This window comes from Hydra vulgaris, chromosome 11, assembly GCF_038396675.1.
Source record: "Hydra vulgaris chromosome 11, alternate assembly HydraT2T_AEP".
Taxonomy (NCBI): Eukaryota; Metazoa; Cnidaria; class Hydrozoa; order Anthoathecata; family Hydridae; genus Hydra; species Hydra vulgaris.
This window is the reverse complement of record NC_088930.1, coordinates 2,195,332-2,210,397: the sequence shown is the minus strand read 5'-3', so window position 1 is coordinate 2,210,397 and position 15,066 is coordinate 2,195,332. Positions and strand designations below refer to the sequence as shown.

Here is a 15,066-nt window from a genome sequence, read left to right as displayed (position 1 = left end):
TAAAACATGGCAAAAAATATTTCACATAAAAAAAAAAAAATATTCACAGCCGTGGATAGAAAAACAAACATAAAAAGTAATTTCAAAATAACAAAAGTTCAAAACTGTGACAAATGTCGTTTAAAACTGTTTTCGAAAATCGTTTAATATTAAAAAGCAATAGGCAACCATTCGATAATTTTGTCTAGCTTATAAGAAGTTAGTTAATGAGTTTGAATGGCCGATAATCATTTCATACCAAGAGACACTAGGATTTCGAATTATTTGTTAAACTTTCGTATTTTAAAATTTTTTTGATATAATAGCAAATAATCTGTTTCATGCAGAGGATTATTTAAACGTATGGCCTCAATTAATTTGCACTTGAGTGTAAAATAATTTTCGTATAGGAGTTGTTGCGTCTTTAGTAACTATGGTGACTTTCAAACTTAACCTAATATAATTTTGGTTTGTTGTTTAAAATTTTCATAGTTTTAATTTTTATACTTTATTTTATCTATGTTTAATGCATCTGATGACCGCGTTTTGAAAAAAACGTGGTCATCAGATTCTTGGATGTTGCTGGGGTTTGACATTGTTAAATTTTTGGTTTCCTGAAGATACCTATAATTGGTTTACTTTATTTTAAATTGAGAGATTACATTGAGCGATGAGATTAGAAAATTTCTTTTTTCTCAGCAAATCCTAATAAATTCAATCTTTACGTAAACAATTTAAAGAAAAAGACTTAACTGGTTAAAAGAAAGGTTGTTTTTTACGATGGTTAATATATTATTGTAATAAAACAGATAACATATAACATTTATTGTAATTAAAACATAAAAAATGGCCAAAAAGTTATAGCGTATGAAGAATTATAGAAGTTTGAAAGTATTTAAAGTTATAAAAAATAATATTAAGATTTTATTTCAATTGTTATATAATATTATTTTTTATTTTATTTTCTTAGCATGTTTTGGTATTAGTAGTAAGTTGTTAAAATGTTTGTAATTGTTTAGTTAAAAAATTGTTTTTTATTGATTCATAAGAATTTATCTCAAAATATAAGTGTTTTTGTTTTTTTTATGATCACAATAAGATAAGTAACAATTTTATTATTACTGTTGTTTACTGTTGGAATTTTTTAATTTTTTTATTTAGAAAGTAAAGAAGGTAAAAAGTAGCTGAAACTGAAGTACTAAACAAGAAAAAAAGTTGCTCTGCAATGCTTTCATAAATTGGTCAAATACTTAATTATAGAGGAAGTTGGTAATTTTAAACTTATGAAATATTTTATTCGGTATTTTAAAATCTGTATTATTTATAATTTTATTTAATATGCAACACTTTACCAGCGCATAACACTCTGCCTAAACACCTCCACTACCACTCACAACAACCTCGCTAAAAAACATATAAATGTCTCAAAAAGATTATAAAATAAAAAATCATGCAAACATCAAAACGCTCGAGCATAAAACACCCTACCAAAAATCGCACCCTTTTAAAATGATTTACATCAAGGAAACACCCTACCAAAGATCACACCCTATCAAAATAACATATATCAAGGTAACACCCTACTAAAGATTACACTCAACTAAAGTAATAAACATGAAGGAAACACCCTACCAAAGATCTCGCCCTATCAAACTAATACACATTATGGAAACACGAGTTTATTTGGTTAAACATAAGCTGTAGCGTAGGTATTTTGATGTTACAGATATGATACTTTCATGATACTTTTATGATACTTTTATGATACTTTCATGATACTTTTATGATACTTTCATGATACTTTCATGATACTTTTATGATACTTTTATGATACTTTCATGATACTTTTATGATACTTTTATGATACTTTCATGATACTTTTATGATACTTTTATGATACTTTCATGATACTTTTATGATACTTTTATGATACTTTCATGATACTTTTATGATACTTTTATGATACTTTCATGATACTTTTATGATACTTTTATGATACTTTCATGATACTTTTATGATACTTTTATGATACTTTCAGGCATTGTGCAAAGTTCAAAATTAAATTATAAGAATATTTAAAAAAAAATGCGCCGAATAGTGCCTGGGAATGAAAATGTCCCAAAAAGTTCGCTGCCCCTACACCAATATGAGTTATTAAAACATGCTTTTTACTTAATTATATTAAACTTTATTTCAACGTCAGGTTTTAAATTTCATTTAATAATCTTTTAACATTAAAAGGTTATAATATATACTAATTTGTTGTATATTATAATATATACTAATTATAATATATACTAATCTGTTGTATATTATATTATATATTAGTATATAATAATATATAATATATATACTAATATATATTATTATGGCCATATGAAGTTTCCAACCTCCCCAAAATGAGGGGGGGGGGGGAGTAATTTTTAAACGGTCATAACTTTTTGGTAGTTAAAAGATTAAAAGATGAAATTAAAAACGTGCCATCTAGTATAAATATATTATAATTAAGTAAAAAAATATTTTAATATAAAGACTTAGGAAAGTTTAGCAAAACAAATAATTGATATGTCTTTTTGTTTCACTCTAGTATAAAATTGTTTTTTTTACAACCATAGAAACTATAGACTATAGCTATGCAACAATAGCTTGTAACTATGTAAATTGATAGGATCAAAACTCCTATTAATTTATAACAATTATAATTTCGGTTTAGAAGTACATTTTCATTTTTTTAAGTTTTCTGTTTAGTAAGCTTCATTGATAGATTTTAAATTGGAACAGGTTCTTGTCAGTGACGGCTTGAGCAACTTTGCATCTTTTTTTAATATCGTCAATTGACAATGTTAAACTTCCAAGATATAGCACAAATTACTGTAGAAGCAATACAAGAAAAAAATGAACTTCCCAATGGTATGTTTAAAATAGTTATATTGTTTGATTATTATATTGTTTTGTTGATATATATATATATATATACATATATATATATATATATATATATATATATATATATATATATATATATATATATATATATATATATATATATATATACATATATATATACATATATATATATATATATATATATATATATATATATATATATATATATATATATATACACATATATATATATATATATATATATATATATATATATATATATATATATATATATATATATATATATATATATATATATATATATATATACACACACATATATATATGTTGATACGTCCAAGATTTTTTACGCTATTTATAGTTAGTTATTGCAGTTGGGTCAATAGTTCCAATAGTTGGGTTAATGGTAATAGAAAAAATAATATTGCAACGCGAATTTATTTTGCAATATTTTAGAATAGCTAATAGTTTCTATAATTTTAAAAATTCGGAAACAGAAAATGTATTGTAAGTCATCTTTCTCCAATCCTTAGTGACAAAATTATGAACAAAATTATGAACAAAACAAAACTTATGAACAAAATTATGAACAAAACAAAACTTGGTTCTTACCTTACAATGACTAATGTAAAAGACGATACTTGTTTGACGATACTTGTTTAGGTAGAGGTGAATTACGTAATGCATTTGATAGTCTGAAAAAAAATAAAAGTACAGTTAGATCAATTTAATGGTAAATTTATTTTTGATACTATCAAATCTTCATTATTCCACTTTTTTATTCTACAGCTTAAAAATTTAAAAAGTAACACCTATTTTCAAATCTAGAGATAAAACAAAACAACTTTTTAAAACTAATTGAACATGTTATGTATAATAGACTTTATAAACATATAACTAAAAAATAATTATACTTTAATCAATGTGGTTAAAAAACCATTATACAGACTATGTAATAATAGAATTGTTTAATCATATATCAAATTGATTTAATATTGGTTACTATACAATTAAAGCTTTTATTGATTTATCCTAAGCTTTCGACACAGTAAACTATGAGATACTTTAAAAAAAACTAGAACCTTGTTGTGTTAAAAACTAAAGTATACTATGTTTTAAATCATAACTAAAGAACAGGAAGCCATTTATACTCAACGAATCAAAAGACTAAAAAAAGGTCTCAAAACTTTTGGGGCACGCCTTAGTTTTATATTAAGATTATTATTTGTTTATTATTTGACTATTATTGTTTATTAGTTGACTATTATTTGTTTTTACTTTATACAAATGACTTGTATTTAACATCAAAAATATTAATTACTACCTTATTTGCAGATGACTCAATTTTTTTTTATTTTTACAAAGATATTAAAATGTATATTATAACGTTTAACAAATTAAAGGTTTTAAAAATTAAATAAGATAATGTAGTGGTTTATAAGTAACCGACTTTCATTAAATGTTGAAAAAAATAAATTTATTTTATTCCATAACATATTCCATAAACCTAGTAATATTTTAGCCAATAATATTACTTTTATAATTACCCAATCAATAACTTAATAATTAAAATAAAAATTTACCACAAATTTCCAAGGAGTGATTTTAGTTAAAAGTTTGTCCTGGATTTCATGTTAAGTATATTGAAAGTTACCTCTAAAAGTATTTTCATGTTATGAACAAAACCTTTTATTTATTAGTCATCTTTTAAACTGTAAAAATATAAACTACTAAAACATGTCAACATTTTTTATTTTGTTTTTAAAAAGACGAGTAGAATTTGCTTGATCAAAATCAAAGTTTGGCAAAACAAGTTCATTCCATACGTGCGATGCACTATAGACAAGACAAATTTAATTAAAGTTCATCTGACAAAAAGTTTGTTAAAAATATTTATATTTCTAAGAATTTTTTTGTTGCTGACTTTTAAATGAAAGAAATCTTCAAACTTTTTTTCCACATATAAACAATTGTAAAACAACTTGGTGATAAGAAATGTCTTCTTCTTGCTCCGGCCAGGTTTTATATTCTTGTAACTTTTATTTTATATTTTTTTAAAAACTAAATTTAAGTAAAGAGAATTTAAATTTTGATGTTTAAAATGATATTTAAGAGGGTTAAAACGATGTATTTTAAGCGATGAGTGATTTAAATGCGTAACAAATGTCAAAAAAAGTTGCTTCTTGACGCTTGGTAATTGACGGACTATTACTACTGACGTATTGGAAACAACGTTTCTAGTTCACTTGAGGTTTGAGAAACCAAAGTCTAAAATCTTACTAAAAATAATTTCTTAATTTTAAAACTTTACTCAAATTGCTAATTGTTATCTTTTCATTTCAATCATTAGGTTCTAATCTGATTTTTACATTCATATAGAAGAGGAAAAAAATACTCAAAGCCCTCGGGATTTACGAAATAAAAAGATAAGTGAACATATGTCTTATATGATTGACAACTCTTCATTTCACGGACTATCTTATATATTTGATAAAAGACATTCTATTCGCCGTACAATATGGTTTTTCATAACAATAGCTGCGTTTGTTTACGCCATGCAAAAAGTTTATGAAAGTACAATGAACTACTTTGCGTACCCGTTTTATACCGCTCGTATGAGAATGTATGTGAACCAGATAAATTTCCCAGCTGTATCTTTCTGTAACTTGAATGATATAAGATTTAGTGTAATGAACGGAACAATAGTTGATGACGCAATTATAAATAATAATCAAGAAGCAAATATAACAGGGGAAGAAATGAGAACCTTTATTCAAGCAGCTAGACATACATTAAAAGAAATGTTAGTAGATTGTGACTTTGAAGGAAAAAAATGTTCTGACGAAAACTTTACAGAATTTAGCTGGATGCAGGGAGAAAGTTGCTTTACTTTTAATTCTGGAAAATCTCCTCACACTCTGTTGAAGGTGAACGGAGCAGGTATAAATAGAAGCTTAAAACTCACAATCAACGTCCAACACTATGAATACTATAGAGATAAAATGGATGCTGGTATTCATTTGATTTTACACGGACAAGATGAGACACCGGTCAAAATGCGAGGTCTACATCTTCCACCTGGGTTTACATCATATATTCAAATAGAGAAAAAGACGGTAGTAAAAATTTTTTAGTTTTTATAGAGTAAATTTTTTTTTGTTTATACAAACAAAAATCTAGTTTAAAATTTAGTCTTTCACTCTCAAGAGAGTTATCTAATAAAAAAAATAAGTTAAATCAAAATTAAATTAATACACTAAATAAATTAAAAAATAACAAGAAAACAATTTAAATAAAAGAAAAAGTTTGTTTTAAAAATGTATATAAATGATGTGACTATAGTCAAATGTTATATTATTATATAAATATACATATGAATATAGTTAAATGATGCGACCATTATCAAAACAAGAGCAGTATATAGTTCTAGTTTTTTTTCTTTTTTCGAATTTTTTTACCATAATTTTTTAATTAAACATATATGTATATATTTATGTATGTATGTATGTATGTATGTATGTATGTATGTATGTATGTATGTATGTATTTATGTATGTATGTATGTATATTTTTTTTTATGTATGTATTTATTTATTTATTTATGTATGTATGTATGTATGTATGTATGTATGTATGTATGTATGTATGTATGTATGTATGTATGTATGTATGTATGTATGTATGTATGTATGTATGTATGTATGTATGTATGTATCTATGTATGAATGTATGTATCTATGTATGTATATATATATATATATATATATATATATATATATATATATATATATATATATATATATACATATATATATATATATACACACACACACACACACACACACACACACACACACACACACACACACACACACACACAACCACACTTTTAACGTTAGAATTTTTAATTTCTATTATTTAAAGAAGTAAGGTAGGGAGGAGAGGGTATGGTTTTACCAAATATATTTTGATTAGACGTTTAGAAATATAATTGATGCTTTTGCTATTGAACAGTAAATATTTTGTTTTTATTTTTATTGAGTATTGAAGTCATATTTAAAATAGTTTCAGAATTGTTTTATTTTTTTAGATCATAAACTTAGAAGCACCGTACAAAACAAAATGTGGTTCAGTAGAGTTAAAATATTTTGATAGTTACTCGATGCATACCTGCTGGCTTGAACAACTTACAGACCATGTTTTCAAAATGTGTAAATGTAAAGATGTTTTTATGCCAGGTTGTTTTAAAATTTATTTCTGTCAAGTTTGTCTTTAATACAAACATTCATTTTTATTGAATAACATAATAGATTTAAACTTTACACAGAATCTCTATAAATTTATTAAAAACTTAAGAAATTATTGAATATGTAAACAAGATACTAGGTAGAGAATAGATAGACTTCAATAAATAAACAAAAAAAAATTATCGTTCTGTGACAAGACCATTGGGTTTCTTTGGAAGCCTTAAAAACTTCTATTAATAGATGGTAACTCATTTGTTTTTATTCTTTTTGTGGTAATTAAAACTTTTAAATTTTTAAAGGAGATATTCCGATATGTTCGTTTGATGAAGCATTTAACTGCATGTGGCCTCAATGGGGTAATCTTTTTTTAAACTTTATGCATTTATAATTTTAGTTTGTTTTAGATACATATGTGCGTGTGTATGCATACGTTTGTGTATACACCTATAATATATGTTAATACTGTTGTAACATTTATAAAATGGTTTTCCAGAAACATTTGATAAACAGAAATTGTATCATTGTCCGTTACCGTGTAAAATTGACTCGTATGCTGTAAGCCTTTCTCGAGCTCTATTTCCTACGGCTCGTTATGCTAGTAGTTTAGCAAATGAACTCCGAAAACATCAACATGTAGCCATGAATTTAAAAAGTAATACAGATGAACTAGCTTTTATGAGGTAATATTTGATTATGTATGATTGTTTCGATGAGCAACTCTTGATCAATTTTAATGGCCTACAAATATATTTAAATTTAAAAAGTAGTTAATAATACACTTTTAATAATTTAACTGTTTTTAATATTACATTAATAATTTCATTTTTGAATTTTAAAACTTATATCATTTTAATTATTTCTTGATGCTGATTTTGATGATTTAAAAAAAAAATTCTTAGAGAACTATTTTAGCTCTCATTCTTCACATTTCAAAAGTCTTCATTCATCTTCACTTCTTCTTCATTCATCTTCACTTCTTCTTCATTCATCTTCACATTTTTCACTTCTTCACTTCTTTTTTATATCTTCACATTTCAAAAGTCTTTTAACATATTTACCAATTTGCTATAAACGATTCTCATAATTACCCAGTAGCATAAATATACTAGTTATATATATTTACACACTTTTAACATATTTTTACAAGTCATATATATTTAAAAAGCTTGCGAAAAAACTATATTAAGTAATATTCAAAAAAAAAATTTTCTTCACTTAACTGATCTGTCCAAGATTATATCTAAATCTCAAAAACTTAAATGCTTATAGGTCAAGCTAAAAGCCAGCTTTTCTTTATTTTATTAAAAGTCTTTATTTTTGCAAAAGACATACATTTGTTAACCATTTTATTGGTTAAAGATTAACTGACTTTCAAGTATGAAGGAAAGTAGTTAATAAAAAGAATTTGTAAAAGTGCCTATATTATAAAATTTTACGGTTTTTATTGCATTGCATAATTTTTATTGCAACTCTCTTGATAACACATCTGAAGTTGCGAAATCTTTTAATGGAGATAATACTTTAAAGCTTAATATGTTTGTGAGATATATGGTATTACGTTTATCTGTTATTAATAAACTTGGAGTATAGAAAAAATTTCTTTTAATGCCCTTCAACAACTCGATAAAGTAGTTGTGATGTTTTTACATTAAGGTTTGAATGAGCTGTTACCAACAGTGTGAACGTTGTAGATTCAACGTGTGAACAGTGTGATTCAACGGCTGTAACATAATACTATTGATTCATTTTTATTTTATTTTTATCTTTTTAATTTCATGCCATATTTTGTTATATAATTTTTTTATATCGAAAAATATTGTTGGTTTAGCACAAGAACAGTCGCAAATAGTCATAAAGACTAATCCAAAGTAACGTCCATTAATGACCAACAATTAGTACTACTCAAGCATTGAGTTCACGTGATCGGATTAGAACTTGTTTTGCACATTAGTCCCGGTTTTAACATTTTATTTGACGTTATAACCAACTAAGTTAACTATTCACTTTTATGTTCAAATCCGGCGCGGTGCGGATTTTACATTTTATTTGACACTCTAACCATATGAGCTATCAAGCTATCCAGTCATATTCGTGCTAGACTTGTAAAATGTATGAGTGCTAACGTTGATTATGAAAATATGTGTGTTAAACCCCGTGATGTTTGTTTAAATTTGTCACAATACAATGCAATTGATATAATAATCCCTGCGCACAGTGTAAGACTTCTCATGCCACCTCCTAATGTAGCCAATGCGTTGAAAAAAATAAATGGCTTTATTACTGCTTTAGGTCTATATATTAATACTTTGTTTATTATTTTAAAAAAAATTCAAACAATACATTTTCTTAATACTTGTGAACTTGGTATAACAATTGTATTAGCTTGTTTATCTTAACTAAAATTTAAAAAAATAAAAATTTTTACCTTAGTTGGCTTTTAGGGTTTTGGTAAACTTTTGATATAGAGATAAATATAAGAGATAATATATAAGAGATAAATGGGAAACTGATGACTATTCAATATATCAGAGAGAATTTAGTTTATTCATTTGTATGTTTGATAAGTAAAACAGTTGCCTTGAGTCTCTGGTTAAGATCCTTGAGTCTCTGGATATTATCCATGCTAACCAAATTTTCTAAATTCTTAGATACTATACAGTAGTTTCTAAAATATTTGAATGAAAAATGAAAATCACAACAAGATTTTCAAAAGGAATTTTTGAAACACACTCACTCATGGCCGACGGCATGGGTTTCGAAGTGGGGTGACACATTAGTTAAGTTCTAAAAAAAGTCCTGAATATCTTGAATTTTCTTAAAAAAAAAAATTCCTTTAGAAAAAAAGTCGGGGGCACTTCTTTTTCCCCCCCCCTCCTCCCTCCCCAGTGTCGTCGGCCCTGTCACAAGAAGAATAGATTATTAATTGAATTGGACTTGATGCGAAAGTTGATGAAACAAGAATTAAGGGAATATTTTTAAGATATAAAAATAATTAGTTTTGAACAAGTATATTGTTTTTTTTTCCTTTTCTGATTATGATATGTTGATTGCTTGTAAATCTGGAAAGGCTTTTGATATTTTGCAGAAAATATTTTATGTTCTGAAATATAGAAAGGCTATGGAAGTTTACATGCTTTAGTAGCAAGTGGTACAAATAGAAATAAGTTTAAGAAATAGAATCATTTGTAAAATAAAAGCAGAAAGTAGTTTCAATTTTTGTTTAAAACCATGCAGTGTTTTATTGTTTAAAATGTGGTTTAATATTAATGTTTAAAACCATTGCAGTAAACAATAAATGGCTTAACTAGAAAAACATTCAGAAAAATTACTGTTATCAGTTTAAGGTGATGTTCAACTAATACCAATAATAGACTGAGAGCTGGGGATTAGTTGCACCATTTTATTCAACAAGAATATTAAACAAATGGTTGTATCTATTTGGTTCACTAAATTTTTTTTTTATTGTCTAATGCTTTGTAAAGGTTAGAGATATTAGAAGATGACCAAAGTTGATATGGCTCACCAAAAAAATGTTTTAACCAATTAACGTATATATATATATATATATATATATATATATATATATATATATATATATATATATATATATATATATATATATATATATATATATATATATATATATATATATATATATATGTATATATATATATATAAATATATATATATATATATATATATAAATTAGTAAAAACACTTATCTAATTTTTGATTACTTCAACACTATGTTTCACCATCAGTAGGTTCATCAGGAACTTTCTTCCGATGAACCTACTGATGGTGATGATCTTTACTAATTTATTATTGCTCTGTTCTTTTAGAAAATTGAGCACTCTGTTTGTAGAATACACTAACATAATTTATATATATATATATATATATATATATATATATATATATATATATATATATATATATATATACATATATATATATATATATATATATATATATATATATATATATATATATATATATATATATATATATATATATATATATATATATATATATATATATATATATATATATATATATATATATATATATATACACAAGTAGAATTAAATATGAAGTTATTAAATTTTAAGAAAGATTTATGTTTGACTATTGTCTTTTAGGGAAAATTTACTTCGTCTTGTAATTTATTATGATGATTTGTCGTATGAGTTGCTTGAACAGAAACCAAACTATGACACATTGGTGTGGCTAGGTAAATTTGAACTCAAGATATTTACAACATTTGACAAGGTCCAAAAATCTCTTGACCCGGAAACTAGATACTTATATAAAACCAAGAATTAATTAGGTACTAAGTTTTAGTCAAAATTTCAGTCGTACTTTTTTCATTTTAGGAGATGTTGGTGGTCAGATAGGGTTGTTTATAGGAGCAGGAGTGATGTCATATTTTGAATTCATTGATTGCTTAGCAATGATACTCTACACAAGATTTTTTGAAAAATTTACAACAAAAGAAACACCATGATTTGATTGGCTATTGATAATGATTTGGTTTGAGAAAAGAGTATTGACTTTATAAAACTTATAAGAAGCTATTATTATAGAATGTATTATTTATTTTTGATAGTATTTGAAATAATAAAAGATTTAATTTTTTTTTTGATATTGATGGTTTGAATATGTGGTTAATTATTAAGTAAACATTGTTTTTAAAAAAACTCTTCAAGAGTTCATTTAAAATAGAATTTGAGGAACAATTATATGATAAAGTGCGGAGCATTGGGGGAATATGTGGGGTGCATAAACATAGCTGCTTCGATTGAAGGAAGGGGGGCATTGGGTACTTTGTACGCCGACGCAGGATTAGAAGGGGCGCACACAAACTAAAATTTTTTTTTCACTTTATTAAAATAGATTGATAAGGCATTAATGATTTTGTTCGTTAAGCTGCTTATGTCAAAAGTAAAGTAACTTGGTTACCCGATTAGCCTACTTTTAGTTAGATGTCAGTAGTTCATATGTCAAAAAATACATCATTAAAACCCATTTGTATATATATATATATATGTGTGTGTGTGTGTGTGTGTGTGTGTGTGTGTGTGTGTGTGTGTGTGTGTGTGTGTGTGTGTGTGTGTGTGTGAGTGTGTGTGTGTGTAAGTGTGTTTGTAAGTGTGTGCGTAATAAAATAGTATTCAATGTGGTTAAAGTACAGTTTATACTTGGAATTCTAAATTTTTTTTTAAATTTGCTAAATATCATAATAACTATATAAATTTCTTACATTCGAGTTCAATACTTAATATTTTTTGAATTAATCAAACAGAGTAAAAATTATTAAACAAGTAAAAAATTTTATTACAGTATAAAGTATATAATATAATGAACTTATGCATCAATATTGAGTGCTTTTTTTAAATGATAGAATATCAAAAAAATTATTGATTTTATAGTTTCTTAACTACGTACAAAACAACATATGTTGAGTTTCAAGAAAAAAATATTCTGGCTGTAAAGGCAGAAAAAAATCAACAAAAACTTTTATTTACACTTTCATTTTATTTTATTGAAGAAGTTTTTCCGCTGCCAACAAGATGTTAAGAAAAGTGATCCCCATTATTTAGGTTGGAGTTCTCAAAATAAATTTATCATCATTAAAGAGACTCCATTCTCGTTAACGGAGCAAATTACCTTTCTTCCCCAATTTGTCTCCTATAGTGTTGATAAAAGATCAGTTATTAAAACGTTTGAATCTTAACCTTTCATTTATTTTACAATCTTTTTAATGGAAGCCCTATTAAATAAAAAGTCTCGGCTGAGAAAACTGGTATGTCTTTTTATCAAACCTTGAAAACCCAATGGAGTGCACATATTGAGATTGTGAAGCCGTTGGTTAAGCAACCTATGAATGTCCTTATATCTTTGCAAAAGCTTGGTGACCTTAATCTAACCGATGAACTATTAAAGTAAAATATCTAGAAAAATGAATTCAGTCATTTGAGTTCATCTTGATGACAATCCTGTGATTCAACATTTTGGTTCAAATTTGGTTCAAAGGATTTAAGCTGCAGAAAAGTTAAAAAATAGGTTTTTGTTCCTATGGCTCTTAGAATCTGATAGTAGGTTGAGTAAAGAAGTTGAATGACCTAGACTGGAGGAGATTCTATTTGAATCAATATGCTATTTGCTACACATTTTTAACACGATTCCGGTTTCCATCACTGAAGAATAGCGGTCGTTTAGTTACCTTTTTCTAGTCAAGACAGCTCTAAGCATGTCTTAACTAGAAAAAGGTAACTAAATCATCAAGATGCGCAACGCATCTGCAATTACTCAAGACCGGCTTACCAATCTGCTAATGAATACAATCTCACAAAATCTCTGTACTATAACGAAGTTATTGCAAACTTTGCTATGAGTAACGTTTGGATATTTCTAATAAAGGAGACCGTTGAATAGCTTTTACACTTTATGCTTACTGTTACTAGCAACTTAATAAAGTCAGTCAAACGTCTGTTTGTTTGTTTTTTTTAATTATATTTCTCAGTTTTTCTTAAAAAATTATTAGGTTTGAAGTAAAAGCAATTCATCAGCCTTGGGGAGGTGAATTCGGTCTAAAAAGTTCAATTCTTTTAGCGTTTGTATAGGTGACCAGACTTTTTTGGATAAATTAGATATGATGGGGCGCTCGTGAATATTTGACCCCGGGCGTATACAAAGAGTCGCAACAGGCCTGTGCATAAAGGTGGAGATGTTTTGGTACAACTTTTATTTTTTATCTAATTTAATACTGCTTTTTTTAAGCAATAATAATTAAGTAAAATTATCATAAAAAAAAGAATTATAAATAAAACTTAAACTCGTCAGAGATTTTTTTAATTCCCTATTTAAAATGACAAAAAAGTTTTATTTTAATAAGCGTATCAAACTCGTTTTATCGTTCGTGTAAATCGTAGAAAACTTGTTTTATCGTTATTGTGAATAAGTCAAAATTTTAAAATTTTGCATACTAGATTTTAGTACCCAGAGTCATACCCAATATTTTTTGATTAATATTTATTTAAATTTTCTAATTTTTGTTTATAATAATAATTATTATCAATAAATTAAGTAATTACTACTACTGCTACGTAGACGTTAAGTTTAATCAAACGAAATTTGACTTAAATGCTACATAAACTCACTCATGCCTACATGTAACAATTGCTGTATATAGCAATTGTTGTTATATCTCGTAATTTGAAATTAAGTGATGTAACATGCAGAAAACAGCTAACAATTAATAATAAGCTAGAAATACTTAAAATTTATATTGAGTTACTAAGGCAGAAATTAAGAAACAGTACTCGATGAATCCAAAAACGTTTTGGACTCATCGAGTACTGTTTAGATCGCAACAAAAAAGTTGAGACTTTATTGAACTTGCTTTTGCATGTTTTTGCAGATCTAAAGTATATATTTGACCTTTGTTATTACTTGTATTGGATGCATGCGCTGAGAAATTTTCAGCTTTTATAAGATAACGAAGGCGGCTACGAGCTTTTCGACTATGATTACAAAAATTAAACGGCAAATTAAAAACGTTGAAAGAAACTGTTTTGTTTTAAGAAACCAGGTTAAAAATTGGCGTCCATAAAACAAGCGTCAACTTTAGTAAACAGTCTTAAAGGATCCCAAAACATTTAAAACATTATTAACAAATGGCAGTTATACTTGTCAGGGTAACTACATCAGTTTTTGTCATGTCTAATAACACCTGTCCAACAACATCTGTAAATATAATGAGGTATAATAACATCTGTTCAACAACATCTGTAAATATAATGAGGTATAATAACATCTGTGCAACAACATCTGAAACTTCGTTGATGTCGATTAACATCTGTTCAACAACATCTGAAATTTCATCGATGTCTAATAACATTTGTGCAAAAGTTAAATGAATATTACAGAT

At 26.1% G+C, this 15,066-nt stretch overlaps 1 protein-coding gene across 3 annotated transcripts; it reads left to right on the top strand.

Moving 5' to 3' along the window:
* The first annotated feature begins 700 nt into the window (after positions 1 to 700).
* On the top strand, positions 701 to 11,778 carry LOC100192260 (acid-sensing ion channel 1). Of its 3 annotated transcripts, none has more exons than XM_065809791.1 (9): positions 701 to 746; positions 1,141 to 1,248; positions 2,728 to 2,889; positions 5,266 to 6,002; positions 6,977 to 7,124; positions 7,433 to 7,489; positions 7,627 to 7,813; positions 11,276 to 11,367; positions 11,510 to 11,778. In XM_065809791.1, exons 3-9 carry the CDS (start codon positions 2,820 to 2,822, stop codon positions 11,638 to 11,640), a joined length of 1,422 nt encoding a protein of 473 aa, XP_065665863.1. In that variant the 5' UTR covers positions 701 to 746; positions 1,141 to 1,248; positions 2,728 to 2,819; the 3' UTR covers positions 11,641 to 11,778. The 3 variants fall into 3 exon arrangements, with proteins under 3 accessions (XP_065665863.1, XP_065665864.1, XP_065665865.1); XM_065809792.1 differs by having other exon boundaries at positions 732 to 746; positions 1,141 to 1,244; XM_065809793.1 differs by lacking the exon at positions 701 to 746 and having other exon boundaries at positions 1,111 to 1,248; positions 5,237 to 6,002.
* Positions 11,779 to 15,066: the final 3,288 nt, after the last annotated feature.

Bases quoted from the DNA above. Each gene is read 5' to 3' on its own strand.
- LOC100192260 (XM_065809791.1), top strand. From the start codon at position 2,820: ATGTTAAACTTCCAAGATATAGCACAAATTACTGTAGAAGCAATACAA. The intron at 7,125-7,432 runs GTTGTTTTAAAA...AAATTTTTAAAG, and splicing joins TAAAGATGTTTTTATGCCAG to GAGATATTCCGATATGTTCG. The intron at 7,490-7,626 runs GTAATCTTTTTT...ATGGTTTTCCAG, and splicing joins CTGCATGTGGCCTCAATGGG to AAACATTTGATAAACAGAAA.